Source organism: Prionailurus viverrinus, chromosome D1 (assembly GCF_022837055.1).
Source record: "Prionailurus viverrinus isolate Anna chromosome D1, UM_Priviv_1.0, whole genome shotgun sequence".
Taxonomy (NCBI): domain Eukaryota; kingdom Metazoa; phylum Chordata; class Mammalia; order Carnivora; family Felidae; genus Prionailurus; species Prionailurus viverrinus.
In genome coordinates this window covers 100,799,650-100,816,192 of record NC_062570.1, presented here as the reverse complement: position 1 = coordinate 100,816,192, position 16,543 = coordinate 100,799,650, and the positions used below count along the sequence as shown (strand labels likewise).

General features: G+C 40.2%; 2 protein-coding genes across 2 annotated transcripts; both read right to left on the bottom strand.

Annotated features, from left to right (window-relative positions):
* Positions 1–956: 956 nt before the first annotated feature.
* Positions 957–1,964, bottom strand: LOC125176746 (olfactory receptor 4C6-like). Its single transcript, XM_047878548.1, has one exon. It carries the CDS (start codon positions 1,962–1,964, stop codon positions 957–959), a length of 1,008 nt encoding a protein of 335 aa, XP_047734504.1.
* Positions 1,965–14,453: 12,489 nt separating this feature from the next.
* Positions 14,454–15,383, bottom strand: LOC125146542 (olfactory receptor 140-like). Its single transcript, XM_047823253.1, has one exon. It carries the CDS (start codon positions 15,381–15,383, stop codon positions 14,454–14,456), a length of 930 nt encoding a protein of 309 aa, XP_047679209.1.
* Between the last annotated feature and the right edge of the window lie 1,160 nt (positions 15,384–16,543).

Below are 16,543 nucleotides of genomic sequence, written 5' to 3'. Positions count from 1 at the left end.
TGCCTTTGCATCATGAATAATATTGAATTTTCATATTTTATCATATTTCAATTTTACATAATCATATGAAATTTACAAACTACACTAGTAACAGCAAATCCCTATAAAAAAGTAGTAAGATCAATATTTGTTTCAGATGTTAGGGTTTAAAAAGTCAGGCACTGAGCTCCTAAGAAATATGTTTAATGAGCAAAGGTATTTAACGTGAATTAATTTGGGGAACCCATAGGGCAGATATGAGAAGGAATTTGTGAAATCTAACTGACAGGTAATAATTTCAGCACAAATGGTAAGAACAGCTCTCACCTTTGTAAGAGAAGATGTAGGTTTTGGACCTGCTTTTGATACGGGGAAAATTACCATACACGTTACAAATATGTAAGGCTAGGGATATCGTTACGACCTTTCCAGTTCTTTAATTCTATAATTAAAATAGAAAAATTATCATCCTAAATTTTTTAGAGAGCAAGTTATTATGCTTTCATGGGCTTTTTCTTCCTTCTTGACATGAGGCAAGGTCAAGAAATGTAAAGTGAATCCAGGAATGAAGAGGTAACTGAGGGAAGAATGACTAGGGAAAATCATCAGGACAGACTTATCTAAGGATGTGGGAGTTCATCCGAAGATGGAAAAAATGAGGTGGAGCCCACCAAGCGAAATCTCTGGAAAAGAGAAGTCCAGCAGTGAACAGAATAAGAACAAACAAAAGCCCTGAACCAAGACTTGAATTATTGAAAATCAGGCTTGAATTGTTTAAAAAGAAAAAAAAAAAACAGGTTTAAAAGAAAAAAGAAAAGAGTGGCCAGACTCTAGTAAGAAAAGTGATGGAGTATAAAATGTACTGGAGAGGTGGGAAATAGGGTGATTGTAGTGTCTTAGTGTGATTTGCATATTAAAAGATGCCATTGGCTGCCATGTGCCCAATGGATTGGGATGAATGGTGGAGGGACAAAACCTCATTGTCCTTGAAGGAAAGATTTGCCCTTTGCATACAAATTAGTGACACCCCAGGGTTGTTTGTTTCTTATACCTTCTTGTATAGAAGTGTCTTCTACCTTCTTGACCCACAATTTCCTCATGGCATTTTTCACCTCCGCATTCCTCAAGGTGTAGATCAGGGGGTTTAACATGGGTGCAACAATGGTAAAGGACACAGCCATTGCTTTGTCTATGGGGTAAGTGGCCACAGGCCGCACGTACAGGAAAATGCAGGGCACGAAGAACAAGACGACCACAGTGAGGTGGGAGCCACAGGTCGACAGGGCTTTGCGCCGCCCCGCAGAGCTGCAAGACTTCAGGGAGCAGAGGATGACCACGTAGGAGGCCACGAGGATAAGGAAGATGGTCATACACATCACCCCACTGTTGAGGATGACTAAGAGACCCAGGGCGTGGGTGTCCATGCAGGCGAGTTTCAGCAATGGGAACAAGTCACACATGAAGTGATCGATGACATTGGGACCACAGAAGGGTATTTGATACATGAAGAGAAGCTGTATTGCTGCGTGGATAAACCCCCCCACGCAGGCGCCTCCCAGCAGCAGGCGGCACACCCGAGGGTTCATGATGCTCGGGTAGTGCAGGGGCTTACAGATGGCCACGTAGTGGTCATAGGCCATCACGACGAGAAGGATGACCCCCACACCACCAAAGAAATGCTCCGCAAAGAGTTGGGTCATGCAGCCTTCAAAGGAGATGGTAGTTCTCTCGGAGAAGGAGTCCACGATCATCTTGGGGGCAATGACAGAACAGTAGGTGGCATCCATGAAGGACAAGGAAGTGAGGAAAAAATACATAGGTGATCTCAGGCTCTGACTTGTGATCACGGTTACCACCATGAGTAGGTTCCCCAAAACCGTGGACACGTACAGGATTAGAAACACAGCAGAGAGCATTTTCCGCAGCTCTGGGTTCTCTGTGATACCCAAAAGAATGAATTCAGTTGCATTGTTTGGATTCTCCATTTACTTTGGGCTGAGATAAGCACACCACACTGAGCTGGAAAATCTACAAAAGAATACTATTTTGAATTAGTAATCATTGAGTGTGCTGGACAATTTTTTCACTGTGTCTTATACCTTCTTGACCTACTTTTTGCTCCAGCCACTGACACAGCAACCAGCTGCTAACAGTATAGCCTGACAAGAGCTCCATCCTACTGATCCCTCCCCCAACACCTTCACTCCCCAGTACATCTGTTGTTTCCTGTCCCCATATGTGTTGCTTGAGATACTTGGAAAACCCCACTTCATCGTTCTGGCACATACTCCTACCTGGAAATATGAAGAGATTAACATACTTGAAAGAAATCCTAGACCATTCATAAATAGAAGCCAGAGAATAAATGGTAACCAGTTTAACCACAATCTTGGATTAACTTGCCTTTCTCCCCTATTTCACTCTCCCCATTCACTGCCTCCAGAATAAACCACCTACATACAAGCCTTCTCTCAGCCTCTGATTTTTGGTAACTTCAAGCCAGAAGCTAACACTCATTTATCACTAGACACACCCAACAACCAAGAACACATAAATTCTCCTTCACTTCTTCCACATATGCAGTGAGCACTTAGAATGATCTAAGTTGAACAGCCTACCAGCTAGGTCATATCCCAAGGACTCCCCACTTATTAAAAGCTATACTCTTTCCATGTACATGTTATCTTCTCAAACTGGATTATTATTACGTATTGTGAATATGTCTCAGGCAGTGGAATACCCTATGAGACATTTTCTACATTTTAGAGATAAGATACAGAGGCTTCAAAGAGTAGAAAAATAAGACACTAAGTTCCCACCGTTAGAAAACATTGAAACCGGGGGCGCCTGGGTGGCGCAGTCGGTTAAGCGTCCGACTTCAGCCAGGTCACGATCTCACGGTCCGTGAGTTCGAGCCCCGTGTCAGGCTCTGGGCTGACGGCTCAGAGCCTGGAGCCTGTTTCCGATTCTGTCTCCCTCTCTCTCTGCCCCTCCCCCATTCATGCCCTGTCTCTCTCTGTCCCAAAAATAAATAAAAAACGTTGAAAAAAAAATTTGGAAAACATTGAAACCAAATTCAAATCCGGCTTTTCCTCGATCAAAATCAATAGCAATGGCAAGCAATGTCACTTCTCTTAAGAGTCTATCAAGTTCTCGATATGGTAGAGACATTTGCTTCATGATATAATTTCGCTATCATCACAAACCAGTGAGATGAATTTATGCTTCCTGTGCTCATCTTACTAAATAAATCCTACAGTAAAATTCAACAACAAATTTGATGACAATTTTACCATAAAGAACGTGTTCTAATTATATATATAATCCAATCCTGAAACTAGAAATTACAACTAATTAACTGTCACTAACATTCCAAGACTCTAATGATTTTCCAGATATGCTGACTAAAGAAAACAAAACTGTGCCTCTTTCTCTGCCCAAGGAAGACCCCGATCCCACTTAGCTGATATCACCCCTGCACGTGAGCCTGAACTCGTATAAATCATTCCTTCCATTTTTCCTTGTGAAGGAGTGCCCCAGGCGAAACAAAGAATTTTAAAGAACAACCAAAATATCAATAAAACAATTCATTTATTTTTTTTTTACTCACTATGTACCAGCAAGGTACACTTAGTCTGTTACATGCATTATTGCAATTATTTTTCATATCACATGAGTTGGAGGCTATCATAAATCCCATCTTGAGGATGAGGAAACTGATGTTTGGAGTCAGTAAGCGTCTCATCTAAAATGAGTGAGGATTATGAATCCATATAATCTCATTTTGAGACATGAGCTCTTAACCGTTACACTATGCCACTGAAGGAGTGAACAGTGGCCTCAGTCAGCTATATACAAGTGTCACTGCCACTAAATGATATGATAAAAGCACTGTTCCAGTAGTAAACTTCTCTTTGCTATGACTACCTAAGCAGAGGCTGTCTGCCACTTGATAGGAATATGTTAGAGACCTGTGGGGAATATAAATAAGGTTCTCTAAGATTCCTCTAAATCCCCAAAGACACATTCCTAATATTATTCCTTTTACTAAACAAGGTACACAGTTGCCAAGGCACTGTTTGCAATCTACAGTATGGGCTAACTCCAATCTCCAAGATAGGCTAACCCCAATCTGCAATATAGGCTAACCCCAATCTCCAGGATAGGCTAACCCCAATCTGCAATATGGGCTAACCCCAATCTACAGTATGGGCTAACCCCAATCTCCACCTCAGAACTTTAAAAGTCCTATAATAGCCCTAATAGTGTAGAAGGAACATAGTCTCAGAATCAGGCTAGCCGGGTTTCATTCCAAATTATCCCTCTTATCTCTGAAGATGTGTCATCACATTCTCACCACTCTGGGCCTCCGTTTCCTCATCTGGAGAAGGAGGCAGCTGTGGTAGATGAGTGGAATGCTAGGGGCTCAAAGGAGCCAGTTCAGGGACTCTGTCCCTCTCAAGCACAGAAGCTTCACTCCTACCTGCCTTAAATGTTCCCACTTCCAAGTAAGATGCCCTTTGAGCCATCTCAGGACTTAAAATATTTTAAAGCATAATACACTAGAATAGAGACTCATGCCCCTTCTGTCTTAAAATCTATAAATTTGTTATAGTTCTTTTCTGACCACTAATACACACTCGGTATGACACTCAAGGCCTCGCCCCATACTAATCAACCTCATTTTTTGTATGCCTCCTTCGCACAGCGGTCAAAGCCATCTCTTACTGCCAGAACACACATGTCAGTCTGTCCAGTCTGGTGGGAGAGGCCGTGGGTTCAGAGCGAGCAGACTAAGCTCTCTGTCCCACTCCTGGCACTCATGGACTGGACAACCTTCAACCTTGCAAAAAGAAAATAATGTAATTAGCCGTTAAAGGGGCAGAGAGAGAGGGAGACACAGAATCCGAAGCAGGCTCCAGGCTCTGAGCTGTCAGCACAGAGCCCGACGCGGGGCTTGAACTCACGAACCGTGAGATCATGACCTGAGCTGGAGTCAGACGCCCAACCAACTGAGCCACCCAGGCGCCCCTGATTTTTTTCTTTTAATTCCCACAAAAGCCATAGGAGACAGGAACCTGTATTACCCTGGTTTTCTGATGCAGTGGTTAAGGCTTAGAGAAGTTGTACACTTTTCATATGTCTGTGACCAAGTCCATGGCACAGGATACTAACCACCATCTCTGCAGCCTCTCTAAGAATTCCATACCCTGCCTCACAATGCTTTCTGAAGCACCGAAGGAAGTACCAGGCATGAGAATGTTTGGGGAGCACTAACAAAATATTCACGACTATTTTCTGTTCCTATAAGCTCCTATCTTCTGCCCATGCCATCTATTATCAACAAACCCATTATTATTCTTCCTTCCTGCCTCATTTCTTCCCAAATGTCCCCTTCACCACCATCATTCTGGATATTTGCTACAATATCCAGCTAGGGTACATATCAGTGGCAATTCAGCTGTATTCCTGGCCAATTTTTTAAAAATTTCATGTCAGTGTTATCTCCCTATGTGGATGCTTAAGGATAGCTAATTTATTCTATTTCCACAAATGTCTAATGCTGTGCTGTGTACACTCTAGTCATTTAATTAAATTTAATTAAATCCATGAAACTGGATTCAACCAAGGAAAATAGTATCCAAGGAAAATGCCCAAACAATACTGGTGCCCGTCTTGCCTCCAGAAATGAGAGAGTGCCATTGTCAGAGCCAGGCTATCCTTCTGGCATCTAAGCTCATATATCCCATCTTTCAGCTTTCTCATTTCTACTCCTAGGCATACATTAGCCAATCCCAAGAGTGGAGGCCTACCTTGGATTTGCACTTTAGTGTTGAACCACCGCCTTCAGATCCTCTTTGTAATAATGCCTTCTTTTTCCAGTGTTCCTATGAAATACGTTGGCAAAAAGACCATTCATACAAAGAAGTGAAAAACTGCATTGCTTCAATTCTCTAATGATTACCTAGACAGTACATATTTCTCATTCCATAACATGTCCAAAACTGTGAGGGATAGAGGAGGTGCCCTACCTGTAAAGAAGGAAACAGAATGAGCACTCCTGAAATGATGCATGTACAATGTAAGTTCCAGAAGGGAAATTATCAGTATGATCTATAGATTTCAAAGAAGATTAAGTGATTTAAGCCTTGACATGAGAATTTAGAAACTTCTAAGTTTTTAATAAAGAAAGTCAACAGGAAAGAGAACAGCATGAGCAAGGCATGAAGAAAGGAAAAACATAATGTACATAGCCAAAATATGTGAACTCTGACATCACAAAAACCTACATTTCATTCTGGACCTGCCAGGGATGTAATCAACCAGAAGTTACACATGGTCTTTAAATCACGGGGTTTTTTTCAGAGTTGTATTAAACATAGTAAGTTCCTAGCATTATAGTTTAGGTTTTGATATTTACATTTATAAATATTAAAATGGGATAAAATATTAAATTACATTATAGTGTAGATGTTTGTTAAATATTTATTATAATGCTTGTGATATTTTTGATGTCTCATAAAAGTTAGTCACATACACCCCTACTAACTGAGTTATGAGATACCTTGAGTAGGTGTGCCTAGCTAAACTGGAGTTCAATTGGGAGTAGGGAGTAAGAACTTAAAGACCTATGTAAAATTCCTGATTTTCCACACTACAGTCAGTTCTCACCTCTGAGTACATAAAATAGGCCAGACAACTTCTCTGTGCCTCAGTTCCATTTTCTATAAAGTGGGAAGGTAATGTTACCTATTCCAAAAGGTCGTTGTAAGGATTAAATGATTTTATAAATGTAAAAAGGGCTTAGATCAGGATCTCTATTTCTTTTCCTAGAATGAGGAGAAGGATACTGACCACAAACTATTTTAAAACAGATCCTCTGCCTTTGGATCACGTGTTTACACAGGCTTCTAGTAAATGATATTAGATTTTATTAGAAGTATCCATATACTTCTACTAAATGCTCAGTTTAAGTTTTATAAATCACAAAAGTAAGATATAGCCCTTGGAAAATATTTCGTATGGAGAGGTAGAGTGTTAGAAAGCTGAAAGTCAAAGGACCACTCCCAAGCATAAGCCCTACTGGACCCTTTATTGATAGTGTAGTTCACTCTTTTCAGATGTGCATTTGTATGCAGGAATATTCTATGTGCACATTTATGGGTTTTGCTCTATATAAAAGTATATAAAATATCATAATATTCTTGAAATTTTAATTTAACTGGGCATTACTTGTCAACAGTTATGAATTTTCCTACATTTTAACTTCTGCATGTGATTCTATTTTATGGTTGTACTATAATTCATATAACCAATTTGTTTTTGCTTGACATTTATGCTATTTCTAGTATTCTGTCCTATACACAATGATGCACTGGACGTCACTTTACTGACATTTTTACTTTCTGGTTTTAATGTTTCCTGGTTGAATACTTCCTGATTGGAGAAATTCCTAGTAATGCCATCACCGGATCAAAAACTATGCATATGTTGAATTTCGATTGCTTCTGTAACTGTTCTCTCAGAATCCTGAAGTATCTTTCATTCTCATCAACAGTGTATGAAACAGTAGTTTTTCCCACCGTTTTACTCACACTGAATATTATCAATCTTGATTATATTAACCAAATGATAAGGTAAAAAATCATACATTACTTTAATTCACATTTAATAATTCATTCATCGAATTTCATCAATGACTTAAACAATAAATATATTATTGGTCTCCAGATGAAGCTAAAGTAAATTTACTATGTAAATTTTTTTTAATTTTTTTTAATGTTTATTTTTGAGAGAGAGGGAGAGACAGAGCATGAGCAGGGGAGGGGCAGAAAGAGAGGGAGACACAGAATCCGAAGCAGGCTCCAGGCTCTGACCTGCCAGCACAGAGCCAGATGCAGAGCTCAAACTCACAAACCGCGAGATCATGACCTGAGCTGAAGTCAGATGCTCAGCTGACTGAGCCACCCAGGGTCCCCTATATGCACTGTGATATCGATGTAGAAATATATAGTCTATACACAAAATATCAAAATAATAGTAATAATTTAGCATGTGCTGCATACCACATATTTTGCTAGTACGTAATACATGTTTTCTCATTTAATTCTCCCATCTGGCTCTGTTTAGACAAATTTTATGGCTGAGAAAAAGCAGAATAATTAACTTGTGTAAGGCTATACAGTTAATAAATGATAGAACCTGTATTTGAATCCAAGTTATGGCTGATTCATGTTTCTAAGTGTGTGAATGTCTTATGGAGCTGAATAATTTCTTCAGTAAAATCCTGGACCACAAGAAATGCGTTTATGGATGTCCCTGAGTTGTCCTTTTTAACGAGCAATCAATAGCCCCGTATTTCTCAGAATATCTGTACCCAGAACATATGCATCATCAGTAGAATGTCTCTAATTAAGAGCTTTAAAAGGATTATTTTTGTCAGCAAGTCTTCCTAATTCATTTTGCTTTCCTTGCAAGATGAGTGGAGAAGGAATTATCTACAATAGCACCTCTATGGGTTGGAAATTACTATACCATTGTAGATACAAAACTTAATGTTCTCTAGGGATGTTTCCAGTGGGAGGGGGCTGAATCCCGGGAGAAGCTTTCTTGATTTCACGACCCCATCCCCGAGCAAATCATATCAGCATCACCTTCAGCACCAACACTAACACCCTGCAGTGGACAGAGCTGCTCACATATAAATGTGTATGTGCTTATATAAATATATGTTTTATATAAATATATTTTTTAAATCTAATTCATCTTTACATGAAAACTGAAAGCCAAACAGGGTGCCTGGGTGACTCAGTAGGTTAAGCATCCGACTTCGGCTCAGGTCATGGTCTCATGGTTCGAGCCCCGCGTCAAGCTCTGTGCTGACTGCTCACAGCCTGGAGCCTTCTTCAGATTCTGTGTCTCCCTCTCTCTGCCCTTCCCCCACTGGTGCGCGCGCTCTCTCTCTCTCTCTCTCTGTCTCTCAAAAATAAACATTGGAAAAAAATGAAACCAAACATTTGAAGTATCATTAAACTAAATCGGGAATAAAGCACCATGTAAATTCGTTCTCAAAGGTTATTGGAAAATCAAGGCTAAAAGCAGTTGGCATAAGAAGAAAGCAGAAACATGTGTAATATATACATATATATGTGTTTTCATGTGCACACACACACACACACACACAGAGTTGCATGAAAAAAAGGAAACATAAAAATCTCTCTAAAAGCATCCTACACTTACCAGCTATTCCTGTTCCTCCCCTTCCTAAGAGCACATCCCTAAAACATAAATACACTCTCATAGTTACTAATCTCATGACTTGGATTAGGCAGACACTTACATTTTGATAATTTGCTAAAAGAGATTAAAGCAAATCCAATCAAAAGTGTTGATAGGTTAAGGCTCTCCATTCTGAAGCCACAAATTTGCGTCTAGAGACAAAACCGTTGAACTACTGACACATTTTAAGTATTATTGTATATGTGTATAAAGTGGTTCAATTAGTTCAACAATTTCAAAGTAGTTCAAATTAAGAAGAACATGTTTAATACTCAAGTAACTTGTTGAAGTCACCTTCAGTGCTCGACCTGATGTCATCCTTGTGACCTCCAAAAGCCAGTTACCCGATGGTTCCAGAAGGTAGAAGGCAGAGATTGTACAAGTAAATTCTCCAGGATAATGTCAGGGTAACCAAAGTTCTGGCCCCATCCAGGATGTACTTACATGAACTTTCATCTACAAAATAGCTACAAATCATGACCTATTAGAGTTTCCATTGAGCAGATCAAAGCATACAGGCAAGTAAATCAGGACACGCACTGCAGACACATCGTCTGATCATTTCATGGGGAGCTATTTCTATAGGACCAGAGCTTCTCATGATTTTGGATGAAAGATTTACAACAGATGCTCTAAGTGTCCAAGAATTTAAATAGGAAACAACCCTTGTAGATGGCAGAGAAACTTCATCTAAATAAAAAAGGTTGCCAAATTAAAAAAAAAAAAAAAGACAGCTAAGCTATTTACAAAATCATTCATGGAACTTGGCTGTATTTTGAGCTTAATTTGTAAAGAGTTTCCAATCCACATCTTAGAAGAAACACTATTAATAAGATGTTCTCCTTTGGGTAATAGTCTTGGGCTAAGAGGGCAGAGCACCATTTTCCAATGGCACAGAATTTCCAAGTGTGCAGACTTGTATCATTCCACAGCATCCCCTTGAGGCTGTGTCTCTACTGACTGGGGAGCTAATCACCGTACCAGTGAATTCCTATCCACCCCTACAAGGATCTGTTTTTCTCCGGGGCAGAACTTCACTGGAGACAGGCCAGGCTAATGCTCCACAAACACAACCCCAGATCCTGGTATTAACCATTCAATTATCTGCTCCCAATGTAACCACTCTTCTTCAGTACTTCAGTAACAGAATGGTCACACAACCATCCATCTGCCTAGTAACCTAGACGAAGAAAAACCAACACACCTAGCAAATCCTGGAACCAAGTTTTTCCACTACTTAGTCTGGTGTCCCCTTCATCTTTTAAGACTATTATTAAAATTGTCACACCTAACTGCAGAACAGTTGCCATTATTAAGGATTTTAAACAATGTACCTCAGCCAGAAAAAAAGGACTCAATTCTTTCTCACTCCATAACAATAGTACTCTCAAATAACATGTTTTCAATTTAGAAATATTTGGAATGATAGCCTTCATTCTTTTTCCACCTTCAATAATGAAAAATATCAATATGCTACATTTACAACATAGTACACAGAATACAACAGTCTCCTGAGGAAGTCTCCAGAAAAGGAAGAGTCTCTCAGTTTTATTGAGTATGACTCACAAAGGTGATGGGCCACCTTCCGCACTTGGATTATTTTTACTAACATCTTAGAATCACTTCATGTTCTTACCTAACCACTTTGATATGTAGGTTAGGGGAAGCTTCTCAATCTTTTTATTTTTCGTTACTGCCCTCCTAAGTCACTGTTGTAGACATTCTAATTACCCTCACTAAAAATTTAACACCACAGATATATTATCCATGTATGTACTTTATGTATATCTGTGCTTTATATATAAAAACAGTAAGATATTTTTATTCCCCAAGAAATTGTTTTTACCTGAACGAAGAATACTTTACCCTTTGCAAAAGCATATGAAAAAGCTTACTTACAAAAAGAAAGGTGGGGGGGCCCCTGGGTGGCTCAGTCAGGTAAGCATCTGAGTCTTGAATTTGGCTCAGGTCATGATCTCAGGGTCATGAGATTGAGCCCCGCGTTGGGTTCCATGCTGGGTGTGGAGCCTGTTAAGATTCTGTTTCTCTCTGCCCCTCCCCCACTCATACGCAAATGTTCTTTCTCCCTCTCAAAAAAAAAATAATAATAATAAAATGAAAACATAAAGAAATGGGTGAAGGTAAATAATGTGGTTAAATGTGAGTGTGACTGAAATTCTAGTTGTGCTACAAACAAGTACACACATCTATATCCAGTTCTTCTCTTCTGCACCACCTCCTTAATATAATGTTTTTCATCATACCTATTACCAACACAATTACATTTTTCATTCATTTGTTCACTTGCTTATTAACCATCTGCTCCCCGCTGTAATTTAAGTTCCACACAAACACAACCTGTTTGTATTAGTCAACGTCTTATACCAAGCCCCCAGAACTCTCTGGCACACTGTGGGAATTAAATAGTATTTTTTTTTTTTGAATAAAGGAAATGAGAATTTCCTAAACTCAGTTGACTTTGGAGCCATTTTTCAAGCAATAAATATTCACACATGGAACAGCGATTGTAAAAGCCCTAGAGAAACGACATTAGGTGCTTCAAAGCACTACCCTCATGCCCAGACTATCAGTCTCCTCAACGATTGAATTGCTTGTTTTTCTTTCAAATATCTTTCTCGCCCATACTTCCTTCACTGTCTTTCAAATGCAACCATTTGAATTTCATTTCCTGAGCCCATTACATCCCACTTTTCACGATGTCCATGAAAGGAAATACATCTGTGGACATGAGATCAAGTGGCTTTTCTCGGACACAAGAAGAATCAAGAGAGTACAGGTAGCCTGGGAAACCAGGCTCAGGGGAAGGCTGAAGGGAAGAAAGTGACCCCCAAATAAGGGGGAAAAAAATGCCTCAAGGACAATCTTCACAATGTGGCCAATGAGTAGTTCTGCGTTTTGGTTATTTCACTTCATGCCAGCAAGGAATAGTGGGAAGTGGGAAGAGTAGAGGAGGCAGAGCCTAAAAGTCTTGATATTGACACTTAACCCTTAGTGAATCGCATTTTTTTTTGCATAAATAGTGTAAAGATCCATCAAATAAAACGTATTGCATAAAGAGACTTTCAGCACATAAAGCACTATCAAAATGTGTGCATCACAGTTGGTCTTCAACAAGAGTTAGCTCACTCCCCTCACTTATTGCCTGATAGTCTCACCGAATTAGAAGTCCACATAAACCAAAGTCTCCTTGTACAACAGATATGACCATTATGTGTCTTATTAATTTTTCAGAGTAAATATACTTCTTTCCCTCCTGTTGTTTTAAGTATCAGAAATAATCAGACGGCACTTGGCCTTCATGAGAGAATCTCGATGATGAGATTCTTTGCAAAGGATTACCTTAACATTCCTTGAAATTATTCCCAAACCAGCAAGCCTCCCTCAACAGTCTCCTGACAACAGGAGACAGTGTTAGACCATCTTACATTTCTCCTTTCAGGTCTTAATGCCTGTCAAGTTTGCTGTTGACAATTTATAATCTGTGCCTCTTTAATCTTCTCACGTGGTACAGACCTAAGACACAATCATTGGCTGTAGCTTCCCTCTTCCAATCTCTCCTTTTGTCTCAATGTAGAAACATTTACTCAATACTTTCCCTGTTCTTACCCCTGGCTCCTGTCAAACTGAACCACACATTGTTTGGTCTGGAGTCTGTTTTGCTTAATTGCCACCAGCAATTGCAAACTTGATCCCTTTTAATAGGTTAAGCGCTGTTATATCATCTTCCAGGCCTCGACTTCGTGGGAAAATGTTCTATGCCTTATGATTTGAGACAGCCAGGCATAAACTAGGACACACAGTCACCCCCGAGAAAAGATAGACCATGCTCTGTCATTAGCTGTGTGGTCAAATTAAGATGCAAGTCCAGATGACCAGCGAGCTTGAGAAAGGGACCTCTGTGGGAAGTAACACAAGTTGGAGCCTTACAGTCAGAGAAGCTTTGTTTCGTAAAGTGCTGCGTAGTAAAAGAGAATGACCCGGCAGATTCCATGTGCACAGAAGAGTGTTATTGCGTAAACGTATCTCTATATGCAAGACAAGGCTACAACCAATTTTACACCATCTTTCTTGAAGGACAAAGTGAATCATCAAGACCTGCAGAAAAATGTCTTATCTATAGATATAAATGCTTCAGACGGCTGTGTTTTATTTGAAAGAAAGTAGGACTGAGCTCTGGAAGACCCGTGTTCAAGTGTTGCAGCTGAAACTCGTAGCCGTGTGACCTGAGGCAAGTAAATTAGTAAACCTCTCTTGTCACCAATTTGCTTCTCTGTAAAATGAGGACAGTAAGATCGGAACTACCGATTTTGTATGCGGATAAATCACCTGAGCTGAATATGCCTGACAAGTAACAAAGTGTTCATTTAATATAAATGTATGTATCAGAACCTCCCGAGCAAAAGCTTTAGAACCTAATCATATGTCCTTTTGCTAAGGTTAAATAAAATAATGTTTACTGTTGTTGTTTCAAGTGGCTCAGGTTTCGGTAAGGAGAAAGAAAAAATTCCTTTATGGTAAAGAATATTTTAAAAAAAGAAATGAATAAACAATGAGTCATAAGGGTATTTTTAAAGATGAGACCAAACTGAGAGTAATTTCAACATTTCTGGCTTATTTTTTGTGCCAAAAAAAAAAAAACACCCTAAACTAGAACTACGTTATGAATTATTCCCTTCCTTTTGTGGGTGTCTTCCCTTTTGCCTTTGGTACATTCATAGGGCTAAAAAATATCAGCAGTTTCACTCCCCAACTGTCCCGTCCACATATATCTACCTAAGAATTTCTATTTTCTGTTTCACCATAGGTGAAGCAAAAAAAAAAAAAAAAAGTCCTATGGAAAAAACGATTTCATCCAAGTAACATATGTATGAAAAATTTGGTAAAGTAACAGTAAGACTCTGGAGAAAAACATACTCTATAGTAACCAAACTTGGGATTTATAGTCGTCTTTTCCATTGCATACCTTGAATCTATGAACACTGAAGCTTTGGTAAAGTACATTTAAAACTATCAAAAGCACCTATCAAAGGGCTTAGCCACTATTGAGTGTTTAATAAATGTTAGTATGTGGGACTTTTTTTTCTGTCAGCGATCTGCAAAATTTATTGATTCTCTTTCATACTTTATGACAGATATAGTCCTCCCTATTTATATATACCATCACTTCCTTGGCATTATGAACAGCCTCTCTTCTTCCACAGACTCCTCATGGCATTTTTCACCTCTGTGTTTCTCACTGTATAAATGATAGGATTTAACATGGGAGTGAGGATCACAAAGAACACAGTCACCAGCTTATCCACAGGGTAGGTGACCACAGGACGCATGTAGGTGAATATGCAAGGCACAAAAAAAAGTACAACTACGGCAAAGTGGGAGCCACATGTTGAGAGGGCTTTGTGTCGTCCTTCGGAGCCGTGGGAATTCAGGGACCTCAGAATGGCTATGTACGAGAGGAGTAGCATGGAAAAAATGAGCAAGCACATGGCCCCACTGTTGGCCGCCACCACCATTCCCAACCTGTAGGTGTCGCTGCAGGCAAGTTTCAGCAAAGGGAAGAGATCACACATGAAGTGGTCAATGACGTTGGGACCACAGAAGGGCAAGCTGAGCATGAAAAGCGTCTGCACAGCGGCATGCAGGATCCCCCCTAGCCAGGCCACCACCAGCAGGAGGCGGCAGAGCCCCTGTCGCATGATGGTTGTGTAGTGCAGGGGCTTGCAGATGGCCACATAGCGATCATAGGCCATGACAATAAGGAGGATGATCTCTGATCCTCCCAGGAAGTGCTCCACAAAGAGCTGAGTCAGGCAGCCACCCAAGGAGATGGTTCTCCTCTGATACAGCAGGTCGATGATCATTTTGGGGGTGGTCACAGAGGTGTAGGAGGCATCTATAAAAGACAAGTAAGTAAGAAAGAAATACATGGGAGCGGAAAGTGTGGGGCTGAGGGAGATGGTGATGACAACGAGCAGATTGGCAAGCACAGTAAATAGAAAAATGAACAAAAAGACCACGAAGAGTATTTTCTGCAAGCGTGGATTCTGCGTGAGTCCCAAGAGAAAAAATTCAGTCACATTGTTCGGAGGTGTGAGGATATCCATTCAAGAAGGAACACCCTCCTGGGGCCTGAATTCCCTACAGAGGGATAAAGAGAGATACCTATTAATCCATGAAAGGATTGTAGTCTGAATTTCATGGTACAAAAACAGTCACTGTAAATGTAGCGCATGTTCTGGGCACTCCTTGCCTCGGCGTTTGTTTTCATTCCTTCTTACTTCCTCCACAATGCTCCCACCTGTCTCTTCATACACCTCCCACCTGCCGCTTATAAACACCCAAAGGGCAGCTCCTGATGTGTAATGTACTGAGGAAACCCTGGGTTTTAAACACGAGTGCAATTTTCCGGGTTCCAACCCTAAGTGACTTCACTAAGTCATTTCAGTGGCCCACGCTTCTGAGCCCTCCTCTCTGCCTGTGACCTTATACATTGTAACTCAGTTACAACTGAGTTACAACTGTAACAACTGAGTTAACTTACAACTGTAAGTCAGTTAAGTGTCTGACTTGATTTCAGCTCAAGTCAGGATCTCAGGGTGATGGGTTCGGGCTCCATGCCAGGTGCTGCCCTCAGTGTGGAGCCTCCCTGGGATTCTCTCTCTCCCTCTTCCTCTGCCCCTCCCCGACTTGAATGTGCACTCTCGCTCTCAAAATAAATAAACACTTTTTTATATTTATTTATTTTTGAAAGAAAGAGAGAGCACACAGGTGGGGAAGGAGCAGAGAGAGAGAGAGAGAGAGAGGGAGACACAGGATCTGAAGCAGGCTCCAGGCTCTGAGCTGTCAGTGCAGAGCCTGACACAGGGCTGGAACTCATGAACCCGAGATCATGACGTGAGCTGAAGTCCAATGCTTAACCGACTGAGCCACCCAGGCGCCCCAAAAAATAAACACTTTAAAAAATAATAATAAAAGATAAGTTTTTAAAAATAAAAATTTCATGTGGAGAACAGAGTCTGTTAGATAAGATAGGTTATATGTGTGTGTGTGTATATATATATATATGTGTGTGTGTGTGTGTGTGTGTGTGTGTGTGTATGTAAAAATGCACACACAAATATATAAAATCTATTACTTTAAGTGTGTATTATATGCTCACTTATTCAACAAACACTTATTGGACGCTTCTTATGTATATAAATGTGTTTGTCAACATAAAGTCATAAAAAGTGTCCCTGTTTAAATGCCTTTAGTAACCCGTCCC

What these genes read in the sequence shown, in the direction of transcription:
- LOC125176746 (XM_047878548.1), bottom strand. Translation starts at nt 1,964, where the DNA reads ATGGAGAATCCAAACAATGCAACTGAATTCATTCTTTTGGGTATCACA.
- LOC125146542 (XM_047823253.1), bottom strand. Translation starts at nt 15,383, where the DNA reads ATGGATATCCTCACACCTCCGAACAATGTGACTGAATTTTTTCTCTTG.